The 22,500-nt window shown below is 42.0% G+C and overlaps 1 protein-coding gene across 3 annotated transcripts in view; it reads left to right on the top strand.

Moving 5' to 3' along the window:
* LOC145396246 (uncharacterized) overlaps nucleotides 1-21,384 on the top strand; it is a 56,942-nt gene extending 35,558 nt beyond the window's left edge. The window contains exons 4-8 of one of the 3 annotated variants that reach the window (XM_080269684.1): nucleotides 12,447-12,514; nucleotides 15,560-15,635; nucleotides 18,726-18,764; nucleotides 19,638-19,708; nucleotides 20,141-21,384. In XM_080269684.1, coding sequence (XP_080125810.1) covers nucleotides 12,447-12,514; nucleotides 15,560-15,635; nucleotides 18,726-18,764; nucleotides 19,638-19,646 — 192 coding nt within the window. In that variant the 3' untranslated portion in view covers nucleotides 19,647-19,708; nucleotides 20,141-21,384. Of the gene's footprint in view, nucleotides 1-9,202; nucleotides 9,295-12,416; nucleotides 12,515-15,559; nucleotides 15,636-18,725; nucleotides 18,765-19,637; nucleotides 19,709-20,140 lie in introns of all 3 variants that reach the window. The other 2 variants (XM_080269682.1, XM_080269683.1) reach the window with 2 other exon arrangements.
* The last annotated feature ends 1,116 nt before the right edge of the window (nucleotides 21,385-22,500 follow it).

Raw genomic sequence — 22,500 nt, 5'->3', positions numbered from 1 at the left:
AATTGGGTTTATTTCTTACCTGACGAGGTGGCCAGGTGTAGTCAGATTGGAGGGCTGAGGAATAGTAACCAAGGAGACTCATTCGTGCCTCATAACTAGGACTCTATAATCAGATGGGAGAGTTGAGTAATAGTAACCAAGGAGACTCATTCCTGCCTCATAACTAGGGCTTGATGATTGAAAGTTGCACAGTTCCGTTAGATGAAAACGGCTACACTAAACATATTGGCGATCGGAAAGGCTATGATGGGGAAGTGTGTGTGTGTGTGTGTGTGTGTGTGTGTGTGTGTGTGTGTGTGTGTGTGTGTGTGTGTGTGTACAGGAGATAAACAGTAAGGAAGTGCGTGTGTGTGTGTGTGTGTGTGTGTGTGTGTGTGTGTGTGTGTGTGTGTGTGTGTGTGTGTGTGTGTTTAAGAATATATTGTAAAAAAATTGAGATACAGGATGTTAAAGCAATTGGACGATAGTTAGAGGGTTGGGAATGGTCACCCTTCTTTGAGACTGGCTGAATGAGAGCAAACTTCCAGCAAGAAGGAAAGGTACAAGTTGACAGACAAAGGCGAAAGAGTTTACCTAGGCAGGGTGTAAGCACAGAAGCACAGTTCTTGAGGACAGCAGGAGGGACCCCATCAGGCTCATATGCCTTGTTAGTGCTGTCTGTTCATCTATCTATTGCCAGACTCCTTAATCCCGTAAGGGGTGGCCACAAATAAATCGCCTCCATGTCACCCTGTTCCCCGCCATTTCACTGCCCTGCTCCCAGCTCACATCCCCCTCTCTCATATACCTCTCCACTTCATCCCTGCATCTCTTCCTTGGCCTCCCCCTCCCTGATGGCAGAAAATACATCAGTTGAAGAAATTTTAATGTCAGCCATGAGGAAAGACAAGGAGGAATCACAAAGACGCAGACACACAAAGTTATTTTCAGCAAGAATGAACGTATCTTGAAATTTAAACCATTCACTCTCACGAACGCAAATTGATTAGTTTCCTGTGCTTGTATCAGTTCAAATATACTGTAGCCTACTGTAAACACCTCATATGTTTTAAATATGTTGATTATAAATGAACGTATCTTGAAATTTAAACCTTTCACTGTCAAGAACGCAAATTGATTATACAGTATAGTTTCCTGCACTCATATCAGTTCAAATATACCATAGCCTACTGTACACACCTCATAGTTTTTAAATATGTTGATTATCACTGCAGAATTGCTTTTTCTTTCTCCTCTAAGGTTTGGAAACGGTAAATAAATGCTTTTAAAGTCGGCGATATTTTGTCTGGCTGCTAAACGTACTGTACTGCAGGTGATCGTGACTTCATAATCTTCGTCCACTGTAACTGTGCAAGAGTGTGGCTGAAGGCAAATACACGTCTACAGTACACCCCCTACACCTCTTGAAATAGATACTGTCTTTATATACTCAAGAAGGAACGATTTAACTCTCCCGCCTTACATTTTCAAACCGTGCACCTAACATAACTCCCCATAGCTACACACGGCCAAAAATTGAATTAGTACGACACAGACAAATTTGTGTGACATAGGAAGAGATCATTTAGAAATATTTACGTAAAGAAGGTGAAAGACTGACGAAGAGAGTGTATGTGAGTGAGGTGAAGGGGGGAAGAGGGAGGGGGAGGCCGAGGATGAGATGGAGGGATGGGGTGGAGAGGTATATGAGAGAGGGGGGTGTGAGTTGGGAGCAGGGCAGTGAAATGGTGGGGGACAGGGCAACGTGGAGGCGATTTGTTTGTGGCCACCCCGAACGGGATTGAGGCGTCTGGCAATAGATAGGTAGATAGAAGAATGCGATCAACACCAGTGCTCAATGTATAACTGTCACCTGCGTAATAATGGTTTTTCGAGTGAGAGAGAGAGAGAGATTAGCACTGGAATATGATGACAGTAACGAAGTGCTATCGAGAGGATGTAGAGTGCTATGGGGAGGATGTAGAGTGCTATGGGGAGGATGTAGAGTGCTATGGGGAGGATGTAGAGTGCTATGGGGAGGGTGTAGAGTGCTATGGGGAGGATGTACAGTGCTATGGGGAGGATGTACAGTGCTATGGGGAGGATGTACAGTGCTATGGGGAGGATGTACAGTGCTATGGGGAGGATGTACAGTGCTATGGGGAGGATGTACAGTGCTATGGGGAGGATGTACAGTGCTATGGGGAGGATGTAGAGTGCTATGGGGAGGATGTACAGTGCTATGGGGGGGATGTACAGTGCTATGGGGAGGATGTACAGTGCTATGGGAAGGATGTAGAGTCATAGCATTGCCTCTTCCATATATACCTCAGTATCCTCATCGGTTAAGGAAGCTCCCTAACACCTCTTCCTTAGCGATTTATTCTGCATATTACACCATACTTTCTTCTGTGTTGTGTAAATCCTTCTAATATCTCGCTTTGCACACATACCCTACGATATACACCAGCCATGCTCAAGAATAAATCGCTAAGGAAAGTTTGACAAGATGATAGACCAATTATTGTTTTAACTCGTGTGTATATATATTTTCGAAAATGTTGCCATATATCAGTCCTACAATATACGCACTGAAAGAGAGAGAGAGAGAGGGAGGGAGGGAGGGGGAGAGAGAGAGGGGGCGAGGAAGGAAGGGAGAGAGAGAGAGAGGGAAGGAGAGAAAGAGAGAGAGGAGGGAGGGAGGGAGAGAGAGAGGGAGGGAGGGAGGGAGAGAGAGAGAGAGAGAGAGAGAGAGAGAGAGAGGAGGGAGGGAGAAAAAGAGGGGGCGAGGGAGGGAGGGAGAGAGAGAGAGAGACGAAATTCCTAGTGGCTACTCAGTTAGTCTTCAGAATTTAATGCTAGTCACGAAGAAGTGCCGTAGAATTGATGTCAACTAGTTTTTTTTTCCAAACTTGGCCAAAAATTTCTCTCCATCCTGAATACTGAGTTGTAGCAATAGATTAACGCTAGAATTTAATACTAGTCACGAAGAAGTGCCATAGAATCGAAGTAGAGCCGTAGCATTGTCGTCTACCATTGAATTACGTGAAATAAGGTACAATCTGTCTCTGTCTATCTATTGCCAGACACTTTAATCCCGTAAAGGGTGGCCACAAACAAATCGCCTCCATGTCCAAAAGGATGAAAATCTGGGCCAAGTTAAGGTGAAAGGAGTATTGCTGAGAAAACTTCAAATTTGAGATGCGTTTGTTTATGTATCTATCTATTTATATGTCTATTTATTGTCAGACGCCTCAATCCCGTAAGGGATGGCCACAAACAAATCGCCTCCACGTCGCCCTGTCCCCCGCCATTTCACTGCCCTGCTCCCAGCTCACACCCCCCTCTCTCATATACCTCTCCACTAGATCCCTACATCTCATCCTTGGCCTCCCCCTCCCTCTCCCCCCCTCCACCTCACTCACATACACTCTCTTCGTCAGTCTCTCACTCTCCATCCTGTTTATCACTGAAACGAAGATAAAGATAAGAACAATGCGTAGATAGGGTGGTTCAGAACTAAAAATGTATTGTATTTGTTGAGACGGAGAGTGAGAGACTAACGAGGAGAGTGTATGTGAGTGAGGTGGAGGGGGGAGAGGGAGGGGATGACCGAGGATGAGATGGAGGGATGGGGTGGAGAGGTTCAGAGCTAAAATCTATTTTATTTGTAGCGATGGAGAATGAGAGACTGACGAGGAGAGTGTATGTGGGTGAGATGGAAGGGGGAGAGGGAGGTGGAGACCGGGGATGAGATGGAGGGATGGAGTGGAGAGGTATATGAGAGAAGGGTGTGTGAGCTGGGGGGATGGAGAGTGAGAGACTAACGAGGAGAGTGTGAGTGAGGTGGAGGGGGGGAGCGGGAAGGGGTGACCGGGGATGAGATGGAGGGATGGAGAGGTATATGAGAGAGGGTGTGTGTGAGCTGGGAGCAGGGCAGTGTAATGACAGGGGACAGGGCGACGTGGAGGCGATTTGTTTGTGGCACCCCTTACGGGATTAAGGCATCTGGCTATAGATAGATAGATTGATAGAGACTGACAGATAGATAGATTGACAGACTGATAGATAGATTGATAGAGACTGATAGATAGATAGATTGACAGACTGATAGATAGATAGATTGACAGACTGATAGATAGATTGATAGAGACTGATAGACAGACTGATAGTGATAGATAGACTGATTGATAGATTGATAGAGACTGATAGACAGACTGATAGTGATAGATAGACTGATTGATAGATTGATAGACAGAGACTGATAGATGGATTGACAGATTGATAGACAGTGATAGATAGAGTGATGAGAGACTGATAGATTGATAGAAAGTGATAGATTGATAAACAGGGAGACTGATAGATAGATTGATTGATAGATTGATTGATAGATAGACTGATAGATAGATAAATTGACAGACTGATAGACAGATTGATTGATAGATAGACTGATAGACAGATAGATTGACAGAGACTGATAGATAGATTGATTGATAGATTGATAGATAGACTGGTAGACATAGATTGATAGACTGATAGATAGATTGATAGAGACTGATAGACAGATAGATTGATAGATAGATAAATTGATAGAGACTGATAGATAGACTGATAAATGAACTGATAGATAGAGACTGATAGATAGATAGGTAGACATTGATAGATAGATGGACTGATAGATTGATAGATAGAGTGATAGACAATAGATTGATAGATAGACTAATAGACAGAGAGACAGATAGACTGATAAATTATAGATAGATAGATAGATAGACCGATAGATAGATAGCCCCGCAACCATAAACTCAAAGTATACCCCAAAAATACCAGGAATTAAAGGTATATATATTTTTTCATCTGATACAAACCGAACACTAAATTGTGTTTGTGTGGAGTTTGAGGTCTCAGTTATGGGGCAGGAATGAGTCTCCTTGGTTACTACTCAAAATTATCTTCCAATCTGACTACATAAGAAAGAGGTTGAGTCTCCTTGGTTACTAGTCAAATTCAGCCTCCAATCTGACTACATTAAGAGGTTGAGTCTCCTTGGTTACTAGTCAATTTCACCCTCCAATCTGACCATTAACTGAGCTGAAAGAGGTTGAGTCTCCTTGGTTACTAGTCAGACTAATCCTCCTATATGACTACATTTGGAAAAGGTTGGGTCTCCTTGGTTACTAGTCAAATTTACCCTCCAATCTGACTACATTAAGAGGTTGAGTCTCCTTGGTTACTAGTCAAATTCACCCTCCAATCTGACTACCTTTGGCTATTAACTGAGCTGAAAGAGGTTGAGTCTCCTTGGTTACTAGTCAAAATAATCCTCCAATCTGACTACTTTTGAAAAAGGTTGAGTCTCCTTGGTTACTAGTCAAATTCACCGTGACTACATCTGGCCATTAACTGAGGTGAAAGAGGCTGGGTACCTTTGCCAAACGAAATTAAACGGACTAGACAAGAAGACATAATTTCGCCAGATATTTACACATACATAGAGTTGTCCGCTGTATTCTCTGACTTAAAATTATTCGTTTTTTATTTATGCCATTTATTTATTTATTTACCATCCTTCCCTTTACCTGCTTTGATACAATGAAAAAAAAATCCATTACGCTCTCAGCTTGCCTATATAGTGATAACGTCTTGGTATATTTTAAATTTTCATAAACCATTTAAATTCAAAGTGTCCAGTAATTATGGCAAATGTCTATCCTCAGTCTCGGTTTTATTGTTATTTTTGTTATTTTCATTTCGTATTCAACATTAAATATATGTATCTATCTATCTATCCATCTGTCTGTTACGAAAGATGATATTTCAGTAGTTAATTAGTAAGAGGTAATATTGTAGCAGTTCTCCCTACGTGTCAAGTGGGGTTGGTGGAGGATTAGTGCCCCTCCCTGTAAAACAATTAACTCTAAGTCCTTGGCCACCCCGTTTGGGATACATGGCGTCTAGCAATAAATTAATGGTTAGTTTTTTTGTTTTTTTTTTAATGCAGAAAAGAAAGTACTATATGCTAAAAGCCTGCAAAATTAAAATTGCCGTTTACAAAGACAGTGGAACAAAGGTAACCAAAAGATCCGTTCAGTTTGAGAGGCCTAGACAGGTTACATTATATTTAAAAGACTGCAAATCGTAGACGGTGAGAAAAATGGAATAACGATGACAGTTCCAGAGTTGACCAGTTGCACTCTAATAATAATAATAATAATAATAATGGGGGTGTGATGGCAGCTGTTGGTTTAAAAAGTGACAGTTACGCAAGACAGAATCAAAAACATAGCGGTACTGGATTTGATTTTGATGTAGCGTAGCGGAAAAGCAGTTTACACGAACTTTGCAGGAGTCTGAGTCGATTTGAAAAGGTGGCGGTATTACAGTGACAGTTTACAGTGATGGTAGCGTTATTACTGTATTTTGAAAGGTGTGTTACAAAGAATACAGATGCGCAGTGATAGGAGGGGTAATGTTATGGTAGGGGAAGAGTAAAGGAGTATGGGTTGCAAAAAACGGAGAGACAGGCTGATGAATGAGGATATAAAGGAGCGTTGTGGTGTTGATGTGGATGTGATAGGAAGCGTTAGGAGGAACACACTGAGGTGGTTTGGCCATGTGGAGAGGATGGAGGGTGAGAGACTGACGAGGAGAGTGTATGTGAGTGAGGTGGATGTGGAGTTACATGTAGAGACAGACTGACAAATGAGGATATAAAGGAGCGTTGTGGTGTGGATGTGGATGTGATAGGAAGCGTTATGAGGAACACACAGAGGTGGTTTGGCCATGTGGAGAGGATGGAGGGTGAGAGACTGACGAGGAGAGTGTATGTGAGTGAGGTGGAAGGGGGGAAAGGGAGGGGGAGGCCTAGGATGAGAAGGAGGGATGGGGTGGAGAGGTATATGAGAGAGGTGTGTGTGTGAGCTGGGAGCAGAGCAGTGAAATGGCGGGGGACAGGGCGACGTGGAGGCGATTTGTTTGTGGCCACCCCTTACAGGATTAAGGCGTCTGGCAATAGATAGATAGATAGACTTAATGTGGTCATGAAGCCTGGTATTTTTTCTCCTATTCTTGTCTTTCATGTATTATAAATTAAAGACATCAGGTGCACAGGTTTTATTTATTTATTTTTTTTTTAACAGGAGAGTGGAAGGAAAAACTATCTATCTATCTATTGCCAGTCGCCTCAGTCCCGTTTGGGGTGGCCACAAACAAATCGCCTCCACGTCGTCCTGTCCCCCCGCCATTTCACTGCCCTGCTCCCAACTCACCCCCCCTCTCATATATCTCTCCACCCCATCCCTCCATCTCATCCTCGGCCTCCCCCTCCCTCTTCCCCCCTCCACCTCACTCACATACACTCTCTTCGTCAGTCTCTCACCCTCCATCCTCTCCACATGGCCAAACCACCTCAGTGTGTTCCTCATAACGCTTCCTATCACATCCACGAAACAAATCAGTAAAAAAAATAACTTACGATTACTATACGTCCTAACATTACATTCCTCATCCTGCACTTCAAAAGCCTTCCACGTCTGTACCCATGCATACGTCACTGGGTGGGGGGGCATCACTCCCCGAATGATAGAAAACGGTGTTCATTGGACCTGCGGATAAGTTGCCTCTCAGGATACGCAAAGAATGTTAAGGATGTGCAAATTGGCCACGCAGTTCATACATATATACATACATACCGTACATACATACATATACAGTACATATATATACATACATACATACATACCGTACATACATACATATACATATATATACATACATACATACGTACATACATACATGCATAAATATATATACATATCATACATACATATTTACATACACACATATATACATACATCTATCTATCTATTGCCAGATGCCTTAATCCCATAAGGGGTGGCCACAAACAAATCGCCTCCACAATACATACATACATATTTATTTATTTATTTTTTTAACAGAATGGAGGAAGGAAAAACAAATGAACAGAAAGAAATAATCGTATATACATAGACATATACGCATACACACATACTTGCAAAAAAATAATAATAATAATAATAATTGCACTAAAACCCCCACAATACTTTCAAGACAAACATTATCAGAGTACAAGGACCGTATTTACCTGCTCTGACTTCCTCTTCAATACGGCAAATAAGTCTAGGGAACAGATCAGGTGTATTACGATTGCATCAGGCTGTGTTCTTTTTAAAAATATGTTCGATACGCTGATTTGAACTTTGAACCGCACCTTAACTCGCTTCAGGGTAACGTAGTGACTATTGTGGAAGAAAGTAAGAGGTAACCTGGTATATCTATGTATCTGACTTAAAATTAAAAAACAAGAAAGAGAGGGAGGGAGGGAGGGAGAGAGAGAGAGAGGTATTTGATAATATGACTTGTATCTCACTTAATCCCTTCAGCTTGGGGGAGGAACATCTCTCCTACGATGAATATTGTTTGATCTTAGTTAATACTGTATAAATAAGAAGGCCCAAAGTTGAGTAGTAATAATAATAATAATAATAATAAAAATAATAATAATGATAATAATGATAGTGATGATAATAATAATAATAATAATAATAATAATAATAATAATGGTCAGAAATACGATAATCTAAGCATTTTTTTGATCCCCCATGTTTCTAGATGTACACAGGCAAGCTTCAAGTAGCCAGAAATTTTGTTCAGTTATTTCATAGTTACCTAGATTCCATAGTGTTTGTCCTAGAGAGAGATCTGTCTAGTTGAAGATAAGCAAACAGCATTGTCACATTGTTTGAGTGTCTATAAACAAACAACTGCCACATTGTTTGAGTGGCTGTGGTATAAACAAGAAATGCAGCCACATTGTTTGAGTGGCTGTGGTATAAACAAGAAATTCAGCCACATTGTTTGAGTGGCTGTGGTATAAACAAGAAATTCAGCCACATTGTTTGAGTGGCTGTGGTATAAACAAGAAATTCAGCCACATTGTTTGAGTGGCTGTGGTATAAACAAGAAATGCAGCCACATTGTTTGAGTGGCTGTGGTATAAACAAGAAATGCAGCCACATTGTTTGAGTGACTATAAACAAACAGCATTGCCACACTGAGTGACTATAAACAAACAGCATTGCCACATTTTTTAAAACTTGAAGCTTGGCCTGTAAAGAAGGAAGTGTAGTGTTCTGTACTGTACTCCACCTGACTAAGCTCCGTGAGTCTTCTTTATCCACAGTACTACCGCCGTTACTACCCCTACTCCTCTTACTACACCTCCTCCTACTTCTACGACCTCGACTACTACTACCACCCGTCGCTGCGCACCAGGTCAGTCCCGGTCACCTACCCTCACCCGTGCTCTCAGGTCCAGTGTACCGGTATGTCTTGGCTTGATTGATATGATGCCACTGACAGCTATTCAACTTTCAACCCTTGTCTGGAACTACTCTCAACTCTCGCCTTTATCCTCTTGGCTACTTAATTCACAGCCTTTTTCTAGATCTCTATGCTAGTTTGACTGGTGTAATTATAATGACAGCTGGTTAATTAACACCTAAACTATGAGGATTTTTCTTAGCCTGCGCACCTCACAATTGGGGATATTTTTGGAGAAGATCTGCATTTTGAAAACCATGTCTGTACTTATAAAATGGCAGAATACATTACACAGAATAAAAAAGTGCACTGCCTTACCTTTTTGGGCATCTCTCTGACACTGAGGGCTTGTGTAACTTTTCCTACTAAGTTACCTGACACTGCTGAGTCAAGAAAGACACTAAAGTCACTGTATAACCACTCGAAGTGCATTGTCTAATACTCACCTAAATACCCCAGATATTTCTATTAAATATTTTTAAATGGTACTAATTCCAGTGAAGCATGTAAATATACTATTCCATGCTGTGTAATATGTCATGCTTTCAGTCATTACAACCTGTATTGTTAACTGTGTTCACAAAATACATTGAAAATCACATTCAGATCCTTACAGAATGACCACAGAACTCTATAAATAATTTGACTTCATTCATTTACCACATTTTTTTTTTATGGCATTGTCCTTCATATACCAATAATGCAGTTGGAGAAGTCAGCGTGCACATGTGTGTTCACTTTCCATCAGCCCCTGGGTAACTAGAGCTGGGGTCTGGGCTGGGGTGGGGAGGGGGGATTGAGTAGAGGAGAGAGGAGAAATGGCATCCAAACTGGACCACTAGACTTCAAACAACGGTGGGAAATGCCAGAAACTACAAACCACCCCTCCCACATTGCCCCTTCCAGCCCTGGACATACGTATACTTCCCCAGAAACTGTATAAACCTCCCCCACCACACTGCCCCTTCCAGCCCCGGACATACGTATACTTCCCCAGAAACTGTATAAACCTCCCCCACCACACTGCCCCTTCCAGCCCTGGACATACATATGCTTCCCTAGAAACTGTATAAACCTCCCCCACCACACTGTCCCTTCCAGCCCCGGACATATATAATGATACTTCCCAGGAAATATACAGTATAAACTTCCCCTCCACACTGCCCCTTCCAGTCCAGGACATACTGTATATATACTTCCCCAGAAACTATACAAACCTCCCCTACCGTACTGTCCATTCCAGCAGCCCCGGACATATATAATAATACTTCCCAAGATATAGATACACCTCCCCCACCACACTGACCGATTCAACCTGAGACGCACATGTAATTTTCCCCGGTAACCAGGTGTCTAGGAAGAGGTTGTGTGTGGATCGAAGGAAAGGTTTAAATGAAAAGTTGTTACTGTAAACGCACCGGCCAAACTAGCACACGGAGTTATGAGAAAAGGATGCGAATTAAGGAGCCATCAGTCATCAAATCAAACAGACTGGCAGAAAATTAAAAAAAAAAAAGGGTAATAAATGGATCTTGAAATGGTTGTGAAATTAATAGTTGTCATTATAATTAAATCAGTCCAATCGGCACCGCAACTGGACTTACAGCACGGGTGAGGGTAGGTGGCAGGGACCGACATGGTAAACAGCAAAGAGTGGTAGCAATGAATTAATGAGGCTTCCTGTTTATCTCTGCATACGGCACATAAATATTCACGTCTATGTTATTTATATCACTTTTCCCTTTTTACTCTAACTTGGCCTAAAATTGCCATCTCTCCATCTTGAATGCTGAGTTGCAAGAAGAGATTAACACTGAAATGGATGCTAGTCACGAAGAAATGCTCTTGCAAGGATGTAGAGCCATAGCATTGTCTTTTTCTGCCACTGAGCTTCGTGAAATAAGCTACAAAAGGCACGAAAATCAGGGCCAAGCTAGTGTCAATAGTCAAAGGGTATAAATAGCATACAAGAGAATATATTTAAGTTGTAATATGCAGAATTAATCGACAAGGAATGATTCGAAAAAGCCTCTGAACAAGACGAAGATACAGGCTGAGGTCGTGGAAGTAGGGGCAGGGGTAATAGCAGTAGAGGTAGTCACTCGCGGAGCTTTGGTGAGTGAAGTACGAGAAAATGCTTAGATTTTTATTATTATTATTATTATTATTATTATTATTATTATTATTATTATTATTATTATTACTATTATTATTATTAACCCTTTCAGCATGCAGTCATCTTTTTTTCAGCATATTATGGCTAACGTCAAACAGTTTATTCACCCCGGGAGAGACACCCCTCACCCCCTACAGTCAGGGGTGTAAGGAAGAGGCCTAAGTTGATTTTACCAGGAAATGTTTGTTTTGGAGATTTTGTGTGAAGTCTGATTCATACATATACGGTATTACTTCTTACTTTTTGCCATAATATTGAGTCAGTTATTCTCAGTAGCGTCCAGGATCAGTTCAAAATCAGACTACATGAATGCATTACAACTGAGAAACAACACATTCAGTATATTGTAAAAAAGAAAACAATTCAACAGTCTTCATTGCCTTTTGCTATCTATGTGTCTGTCTATACTTTTTTTTTTCTTTATGTGAGGAAGAAGGAACCAAAGGCCACGAGCCCGCAAAACTGTTCCTTCCAAGAGAGAAACAAAATGCAAGAGAGAGCCAAATTCAAGATCCGTTTATGGCATTCTAACTACATAACTCTCTATTTTACTCTCATGTACAGTAGTCTTTTCACACCACTATGCCCTCAAGATGCTGTATATTGACTTCACACAAACTCTAATATAAATTTTTTCCTGTTAAACTGACCACTGTGCCTCTTGCAAACCTTTCACCTGATGGGGGGTATCTCCCAAGCTGAATAAAAGTGCTGGTGTCAGTCAGAATATGAGAAGAAAAAGATGGTCCAAGGCGACAAGGGTTAACAATGATAATAATAATAATAATAATAATAATAATAGTAATAATAATAATAGTAATAATAATGATAATAGTAATAATAACGATAATGTTAAAATCGTCAATGTAATCTAAGCATTTTTGTGTACTTCACCCAGCCAAGCTCTGTGAGTCGCCTCTATCCGCAGGGCTTCCGCCGCTACTACCCCTCTTACTATTACGACTACGACTACTACTACCCATCACTGCGTACCAGGTTAGTGCCATCACCTGTCCATTACCACACCAGTTAGTGCCATCACCTGTCCATTACCACACCAGTTAGTGCCATCACCTGTCCATTGCCACACCAGTTAGTGCCATCACCTGTCCATTGCCACACCAGTTAGTGCCATCACCTGTCCATTGCCACACCAGTTAGTGCCATCACCTGTCCATTGCCACACCAGTTAGTGCCATCACCTGTCCATTACCACACCAGTTAGTGCCACCACCTGTCCATTACCACACCAGTTAGTGCCATCACCTGTCCATTACCACACCAGTTAGTGCCATCACCTGTCCATTACCACACCAGTTAGTGCCATCACCTGTCCATTACCACACCAGTTAGTGCCACCACCTGTCCATTACCACACCAGTTAGTGCCATCACCTGTCCATTACCACACCAGTTAGTGCCATCACCTGTCCATTACCACACCAGTTAGTACCATCACCTGTCCATCGCGACACCGGTTTGTTTTGTGCAAGCTTTTCAAGTCCGATTGTCGTATTAGGCTGCGTCCACACCAAATGCCTGCTGGTGTGGGAGAGAGTTGTCAATACATGAGGCTCATACAAGTGGCTCCACTGGATGCAGGCGGGTGTGGGTCAGGCCTTGTATGAGTTACAGTGATACAGAACTCCCACCCGCACCAGCAAGCATTTGGTGTGGACGTGCCCTTAGTCCAGTCTAGTCGTCCCATTTTGGTATGGACGCACACTTAGCCTAGGTTAGCTGTCTCATCCTCAGTCCTGTCCATGCTTTGAATTCAGTATTGGTGATAGTACAAGTGATGTGATGACACTGAACGTTTTTTCGTTTGTAATTTCATGACTTCTTCCTAGATCTTTGTGCTGGTGTGTGATATCATTCTGTAAATTAAACATCAATCTTAATCTATCCGTCTCTGTCATCAGCCCTTCTTTCCATGCCCAGAGTTTAATCTTTGTGTTAGTCTCATTGATGATACGATATTCACTACCTGCTTGTAGATCTTCACCTGAGTTTTTCATATTAGGTCATCATGTTAGTTATTTTCCATCTCATCAACCTTTTCCTTGCACTGAGTTCATTCTTTGGGCTAGTCTGATCGATTTACTATTTTCACGACTTTTTCTTAAACTTTTGTTCGAGTGTTACATATCGGATCGTTGTATTCATTTGTAGGTTAATTATATGGCTGTGTTATTGGCTAGTTTATCTTGTAATCGTTATGTACCCTGTCAATACTCAGGGATTATACTTTGGGCTTGGATGGAAATGATGTTTACTTGACGTTACACTAGATCTTTGTGTTAGTGTTACAGAGCGTCATTATTAGCCTATGATTCATCTGTATTTTTTTTTTTTTTTTACGTGTCCGACTCTGGGCAAAGGCTTCAGGCTCTATTTCTCGGGGGCTGTGACCAACCCCAAGGCCCAGTAGTCCTCATACACCTCCACATGTCACCACTTCAGCGCTAACACCCACCGTCCATATTGAATACATGCTAAGGCTGTCTCATACAGGACTGGTGTATTGGTATTAGCGGGGGTATTTACACGACATGTCGGCGGGTCTTCTGGTATATCAGTAAAGTCTGCTTTTAGGAAATTCAAATCCTTAAACTGTTCCCTGCCCCAGCCGGGATTCGATCCTGGGTCCATTAGTATTGCAGACCACCTCTTTACCGATTCAGCCACCGCCTCTCCCATTCTCCCATTTCACTTTGTACACCAGTCTAATCAGTGTAATGACATTGGTAACTGTTCATTTTGTAGTTTCATTATCTTTTTTATCTTTGTGCAAGTATTGGTGTTTCGTGGCAGATCATATTAGTCTTTACCCGTCCCCAGCGCCTGCCCTCTTTGCGCCAGTATGGTCCGAGTGATGATACTGATGGCTACTCAATTCACAGGATTTCCTGACGTTTTTGTGTTTGTGTTTCAGGTCAAAATAATTGTATTAAAGTGTAAATTTTTTGGTGTCATTATTGGGTGCATTATCTGTATCCATCACCCACCCTCTCCCATGTCAACATCATTTTTTGTGTTAGTTTGATGTTATTACTTTGGGAGTTCATTTCGCAACATTTTCTTTGGTCTCAGTACTGTTTTGATGTGATTAGAGTGACAGCAGCTCAGTGCATAATTCCACCCACATTTCTTAGACCTTCGTGCTACTTTGAATCCTGTTGACAATCTCACCTAGTGTTTACGCAAATTGATAAGGTGATAACCATACTTTGACTCCAAGTTCCTGTGCCCTCATTAGCAATCTCCTTATCTTAATTTGACCTCTCTTCTTATACCCTCTCTGTCACTCTGTATATCCCCTGTATCACTGTATGATTTGTGTATATTCCTTGTATTACTCAGTGACCAATATATGCACACTTTATACGCGTAAATATATATGTGTACGTGTAATATAGTCATTTATTTAGATCTTCCTCAGCTAGGCTCTGTAATTCTATATCTTTGTCACGCTTCCCACAACCATATCATCCCATATCCTCACTCTCACCACTACCATACCATCCCATATCCTTTTCACTCTTCCCACAACCATAGCCTCACTCTCACCACAACCATATCCCTCATCCCATATCCTCACTCTTACCACTACTATATCCCTCATCCCATATCCTTCTCACTCTTATCACTACCATTTCCATCATCCCATATCCTTCTCACTCTTATCACTACCATTTCCATCATCCCATATCCTCACTCTTACCACAGCCATATCCACCATCCTATATCCTTCTCACTCATCCCATCATCCCATATCCTTCTCACAACCATATCCATCATCCCATATCCTCCACAACCATATCCATCATCCCATATCCTTCCCACAACCATATCCACCATCCCATATCCTTCTCACTCATCCTATCATCCCATATCCTCACAACCATATCATCCCATATCCTTCTCACTCATCCTATCATCCCATATCCTCACAACCATATCCATCATCCCATATCCTTCCCACTCATCGTATCATTCCATATCCTCACTACCACAACTATACCACTGCCTCTCTCTACAGCTTCGATGACGACTACCTCTACTACCGCTACCGCCCACGCGTGTATGACCTAGATGACCGCACGTACAGGTCAAAGGTGAGTCAGCGTAACCCCTTTTGGAACGTAGTAAGAGTGTAGACCCAACCCCTGGATTTTATATTTTAGTTTGATATTGAAGGACCAAGTTACAAATTGAAGTTTTTTTTATATAAGGGATTGATTCTGATATTAGGGGATTTTGTGTGTGTGTGTGTGTGTGTGTGTGTGTGTGTGTTTTCCTTTACTTCATGGGGCTTCTGTGTGTGTGTGTGTGTGTGTGTGTGTGTGTGTTCCTTCACTTCATGGGGCTTCTGTGTGTGTGTGTGTGTGTGTGTGTGTGTGTGTGTGTGTGTGTGTGTTCCTTCACTTCATGGGGCTTCTGTGTGTGTGTGTGTGTGTGTGTGTGTGTGTGTGTGTGTGTGTGTGTGTGTGTGTGTGTGTGTGTGTGTGTGTGTGTGTGTGTTCCTTCACTTCATGGGGCTTCTGTGTGTGTGTGTGTGTGTGTGTTCCTTCACTTCATGGGGCTTCTGTGTGTGTGTGTGTGTGTGTGTGTGTGTGTGTGTGTTCCTTCACTTCATGGGGCTTCTGTGTGTGTGTGTGTGTGTGTGTGTGTGTGTGTGTGTGTGTGTGTTCCTTCACTTCATGGGGCTTCTGTGTGTGTGTGTGTGTGTGTGTGTGTGTGTGTGTGTGTGTGTGTGTGCCCCTTCACTCATGGGGCTTCTGTGTGTGTGTGTGTGTGTGTGTGCTTCGTGTGTGTGTGTGTGTGTGTGTGTTTTCCTTTACTTCATGGGGCTTCTGTGTGTGTGTGTGTGTGTGTGTGTGTGTGTGTTTGTGTGTTCCTTCACTTCATGGGGCTTCTGTGTGTGTGTGTGTGTATGTGTGTGTATTAATGAAGACTATAACACCAGTAGTTCAAAGTCTTTCCTAAGCTGAGAGAAATAATCTGGAGACAACACGAAGTCAAATAAACGTATCATTGTAATATAAGAATAAATTGTAATAAAGTCAAATGGTGGGTGACAAAGTGACTTGGAGGCGTTTTGTTTGTGGCCACCCTTTGCAGGATTAGGGCGTCAGGCTAAAGACAGAGATAGATAGAAATCCTGAAGGGTAAGAGTTGTAAGCCGATCAATTGAGGACGCTCCCTAACACGTAGAAATCCTGAAGCGTAAGAATCGTAGGCTTGTATTGTGCATTGAAGGTCCCTAACACATTTTCTATCTATCTATTGCCAGACGCCATAATCCCGTAAGGGGTGGCCATTTGACTCTGAGTTATTTGTTTTACGGGGAGGGGCACTAACCCTCCACCAACCCACTTGTTGACTTTTAGGGAGCACGTATGGTTTGGTTATATGGTTACCACCCAGCGTTGTAAATGGTTTCTTGGCTCACAGGAAACCATTTGGATTGTCACTCAATGTAAAGCCACCTGTAAAGGAAAGAAAAGCAATAAGAAGTGACAGGAAAGATGGGAGAAATAGGAAGAGAGGAGGACAGGCACAGAAAAAGAATGATAAAAGCTAAGGAAGAAGTAGGCAGCACTACACCAAGTGAGTGGATGATGGTCGCCACCACCTAATTTTCCCAAGCGATTTATACGTCACGGGACTGGATGGGTTAATTCGGCCGCCTCGCACCTTACAGAGTGTAGGGAGTGGCGCCAGACAGGTACCAGACACGGCCTATCTCCGCGCAGGGCTTCGGAAATTATCGTCAAAAATGCTGGCTTTGCTTTAGCTGCCGTGAGTCAAGTTTTTTATGGGATTCAGACACACGGCCACAAGTTATAGAATTTTAAGGGGTAAGTCCTTGGTTCGTATTCTCATCGGTTAAGGAAGCTCCCTAGCACCTCTTCCTTAGTGGTTTATTTTTGGATACGGCTGGTTGATATCAGTTTGTATGATATTTATGCTTAAAATAGCGGTATTGGAATGATTCTAGATAACATGGGATGATGGTAAAGAGTAATAAGCAGAATAAATCGCTTAGGAAAAGGTGTTAGGGAGCTTCCTTACCTGATGAAAATATGAGCCCTTGAGTTTGAGGATCGGTTGTCTGCAGATTGCACCCATTCAGCCCGATGATGCGGTTCTTACTGTGTCTCCATCTCCAGACGATTTTGTCCAGCTTAGGAGAGATTTTTGGCACTGGAGGGGTTAGATATGGGCAGGTATTCTCGCCAGGTAAGGAATCCCCAAACACCTTTTCCTTAGCGAATTATTTTGCATATTAGACCTTACTCTCCGCTTATGCATTATGTAGATTCTTCTAGTATTGCCTCACTTTACACGCATCAGGTGCTGTATCAAAGAAATAAATAAATAAGTAATTGAATTTGCTAAGGAAGAGGTGTTAGGGAGCTTCCTCAATTGACGTGAATACAGACCCAACTTGTACAAATTTGTTATGACTGGAGGACACCTGTAATCTGGTGTATGAATGTATTTTCTTTTTTAATTTTTTTCTGTTTATCTGTTTTATATCTATCCATCTGTCCATCTCTCTCTCTCTCTCTCTCTCTCTCTCTCTCTCTCTCTCTCTCTCTCTCTCTCTCTCTCTCTCTAATGCATGTTTTATTAGCCGGCATGTTTATTGTTCCCGTATAAATGTCATGCAGATCACCCTTGGCTGAGAAAGAGAAGGGGGGGATGCCAAACCCTCATTCCTCTAGGTATGGGCAACACCCCAGATATACTCCTGGATTCGCCCTTGTTTCTGAAGCATAGTGACAAAGATACAACATGTCTGGAGTTTCTCTCTGAGCCGCATGACGAACATAGGACATATATGATCTTTGTATCCCTCTGTATCATTGCCATCCGCACCCTGTAACGTCGGATACAGTATTAGGTCTTCCCTGTATAAAGCATAGGGGCAGAGCTTAAAAGTTAACCCACAAAATAAGTGTTAGAAAGCATATTTTAAGGGTTAATTCTCACCAGTAAAGGTTAGGTTACATACTGTAAGGCCTTACTGAGAATTTAGGGTTTAGTCATGCTGTTTGAGGGCTAGATCCGACTCTCAAAGTTGTTCTGGAATATCAAAGTTTTGGATTATTGTGATATTACTTTGAAGGTTGTCTTGGCATTTCAGAATTACAGTCCAATTTCATTTTTCTTCGACTAATTACCTCTGTTTCCTTCAGAGCGTCTCGCCTATCACCTCCACCCGGACTTACTATTTGGTAAGTGGACATGCAAAGGAACTATGAATATTTAAACTTTCAAATTTAGTCTGTAGTTGTTATGGACACAGCCAGGAGGGGGAATCCTGGCCGCCCTTATTCTAAAAGAGGAGTGGGAAGGTTAACACTCATCTATTTATATTTTTAATAATATTTTCCAGGGCTTTTTACTGTTTACCCCTAGATCTGTTATTATTTATTAATCAAGATACGTTTATAACTTACAAGTAGCTGTGTCTCAAGAATAAAGTCATCCAAAATTTAGCCCCACCCACTCGTGACAAAATCCTGGATGCAACCCTGGCATTTCTCAGGCTTTTTATTTCGTCCACAAAATACAAAATACTTCTGTTAGGTTTAAATGATTATCCTGCAATTCCAGAACTTTTATTTACTCAAGTGTCAGGCCTTATATTTTTAGTAATCCATCACAAATTGACAATTATTTCTTTGGTGTTCAAAATATATAACGTTGCCTAATAGTGTCAGTCATTTAATTTTGTGTAATTCACCACAAAATACCAACCATTTCTGTGATGTTCATATTGCAACAGCCATTGTATTTTTTTTTTCCAACGAGCATTACAAAATATCTTCATAATATGGTAGTTCTAAGCTTATCACACATTTTTTTTGGCAAGCGACTGCAGAATAGCAAACAGTTCTCTGATGTTTGATTTAAGAGTGTCAAACCTATTTTTAGCACTCCGTCACCATATAACAAGAGATTTTAGGATGTTAATATGATGCGACTCCCTCTGATATCAATTTTAGGATGTTGGCATGACGTGTATATCAGTTTTAGGATGTTGATATGACGTGACTCCCTCTGATATCAATTTTAGGATGTTGATATGAGTGTCTCTTTAACAGACCTACTAAGGACGATGTGCGCGGGAGTGAGTTGCCAGAGGAAGGAGGAGAACAGGAGCCATGATACTCTGGTAAGAAATTGACCCTTGAACATACTTGCCAGTGAAAAATATACATAATGGCCAGAAAATGATACCTAGAGAGAGAGAGAGAGAGAGGTATACAACACATTTCAGTTTTAAAATTATGAGTGTTACCCAGGCAAGAGTCAGTAGTCATGGATCTGCGTATTTTAATGTTTGTCAAAGTTCATCTACAGTCTGGGAGTTGAAGTTTATTGACTGACTGTACATTTAAACACATTTTCTACAGAACACTGTATTTTATTATCTTATATGGAGCAAACCCTGTACATTTCAACACAAACATTGAAACACAATCTCATTTAAGCACAAACACTGTAATACTTTATCTTACGTGCAGCAAACCCTGTACATTCAAACACAAACACTGTAATACTTCATCTTACATGCAGCAAACCCTGTAGTACATTATGTTTTCAGAGTTCCTGGTGGCCCTTAATGTGAGGCCAGAAGCCAGCCAGGCGTGGCGCCCCCCAGCCACCCTCTGTGACCCGCGTTTGAGTTGCCCCGCCTCGACCCACTTCGACCCAACCCCCGCTGCGGTGCCCACATCTGGCTGGCTTCACTTCTTGTACTTACCGCTGCCTCGCGAGGACCTGCGCGCTCTGCTTCACTCTTAATTCCTCTAATGTCATTGTCTTGCAGTACGCGGTATTGCCATGAGGTGTCTCACTCTAGATTTTAAACACATATTATTGTCATATTTAATCTCTGTATTCTTACTGTCATATTCTCTATTTTCTATTCCTGTATTTCAAACACAATTATCGTCGTCATACTTATTTTTTCTTTTTCTGTATTTTGTCGATTTTGAAGACATTTCTGATTTACTCTAACATTTATCTTCCTCTTCATTCTGGCCCTCTGTATTTTAGCTTTATTTCTTATACTGTACTGTATATTTATTTTCTTCCCTGTATATTCTGTATTTCGATCACAGTACTCTTATGTAGCGTCATGTAACCCCTTCACCGCGATGGCTTCACATAACTTGCCACCTCCAGACGGTTTTATTCAGAAGACCTCATACTATAGGGGTTGCTGGAGCGTGTACCCAACCCCTCCGCTTCGAAAAGTCTCCGGGACGCTGAAGAAAATCGTCTTCAGGTAGCAAAAACAATATAAGATCATCATAGTAAAGGGGTATGGACCTGGATCTCATAAAGTACTTAAATAATGAGGTAAAAAATCATGTATACGTGTCATATTTCCCTCCCTGATAATGCCATCCTCTTATAGGCAATTATGTATCAATAATATCTCTTCTCTCTTTATTTTTGTAACTGCGTAATTAACACACACGCGCCAGCTTTGTCATATTTAGGTGTGATTACCCCCATAACACAGACGCCATGTTGTGTACGTTTATATAACACTGCATACCTTCTCTGTGCACATTTTGAACATTAATCTTTCGAGTGATATTCGTACCAGCACATATTGAAACAGACTAGTCAAAATATTCATTCCATAAAATCAAGGTAGGCCTGCCTTTACATACGAACATCATTTTTTCGAAGAGTGACATTTATATTTGTACGAAACACCGACTCGAAGACAGCTATAGGTTGAGATCCATGTGCAAGCTTCTTTTTTGGAATGGTAGAATGGTGTGATTAACAACTGCATCAATAAAGGGCTCCGTAATGTTGTATAAAATGTATTGTGTGTGTTTTATTCCTGTATCCTGCCGTGGCTGGTGTGTGGGTCTGATTTAGGGGTGAAGTCTGACAGCTTCGTTGTTTATGTTTTGTTTTTTTTCTATGCAAGGAAGAAGGAACCAATGGCCATAAGTCCGCAAGATTGTTCCCTCTAAGAAGAAACAAAAGCCGACAGAGAGCCAGATTCTATAGTCTGTTCACTTTAACTATACCCTCTGTCAAACAACTTGTCTCCTAAGCCCCGCCCTCTTCTTGAACTGGCCCCGCCCCTCCCCACCCTCTCTACGGTGATGTGGGTGTGAAGGAGGCAGGGCTTGAGTGACCTGGCGGGGGGGAGTATAGGCGTAAAAATGCATTAGATCCAAGGTATGGTTCGTGTTTAATTTGACCTAATGCTACCCAGGGAAGAGGGGGCGCGGTAGCACAGTGGTAGCGCGCTGGACTTGTGATCGGGGGATTGCAAGTTCGAGCCTCGCCCGGGATGCCGTGCCGGGAGGGGTAGCTCCCTCCTGTAACTCTAGCGGGGCTATATAGTCCAATACAGGGCTTAGCTCGGGGGAATTCCATTTCTCCCATTTTTACCCAGGGAAGAGCGACTGGCCACTTTTTAAAAACCTCTGGATAAATACCGTACCCCAAACCCTCCACTTCTATACCCCTTTTCCCCTAACTTGGCCTAAAATTGCCATCTCTCCATCTTGAATGCTGAGTGGTAAATACTGCTAAAAGCTAGAGTAGGATGCTAGTCACGAAGAAGTTCTATGGAAAGGATGCAGAGCCGTGGTACTGTCTTTTTCTGCCACTGTAAAGGGAAAATCTGGGCCAAGTTTGATGCTAGTCACGAAGAAGTGCTATTGGAAGGGATGTAGAATCATAGCATTGGATGATAGAGAAAGATGCAGTTATTGAATCCTTTAGCCGTATCCACACACACACACATCCAGCCTCCCACCTACCTGCCTACACACACACACACACCCTCCTACCTACCTGCCTACACACACACACACACACACACCCTCCTACCTACCTGCCTACACACACACACACACACACACCCTCCTACCTACCTGCCTACACACACACACACACACACCCTCCTACCTACCTGCCTACACA

The sequence above is a fragment of the Coenobita brevimanus genome, chromosome 35, assembly GCF_032717465.1.
Source record: "Coenobita brevimanus isolate Jiangsu-jjx chromosome 35, ASM3271746v2, whole genome shotgun sequence".
In the NCBI taxonomy this organism is placed as follows: domain Eukaryota; kingdom Metazoa; phylum Arthropoda; class Malacostraca; order Decapoda; family Coenobitidae; genus Coenobita; species Coenobita brevimanus.
This window is presented reverse-complemented; position numbering and strand designations above follow the sequence as displayed.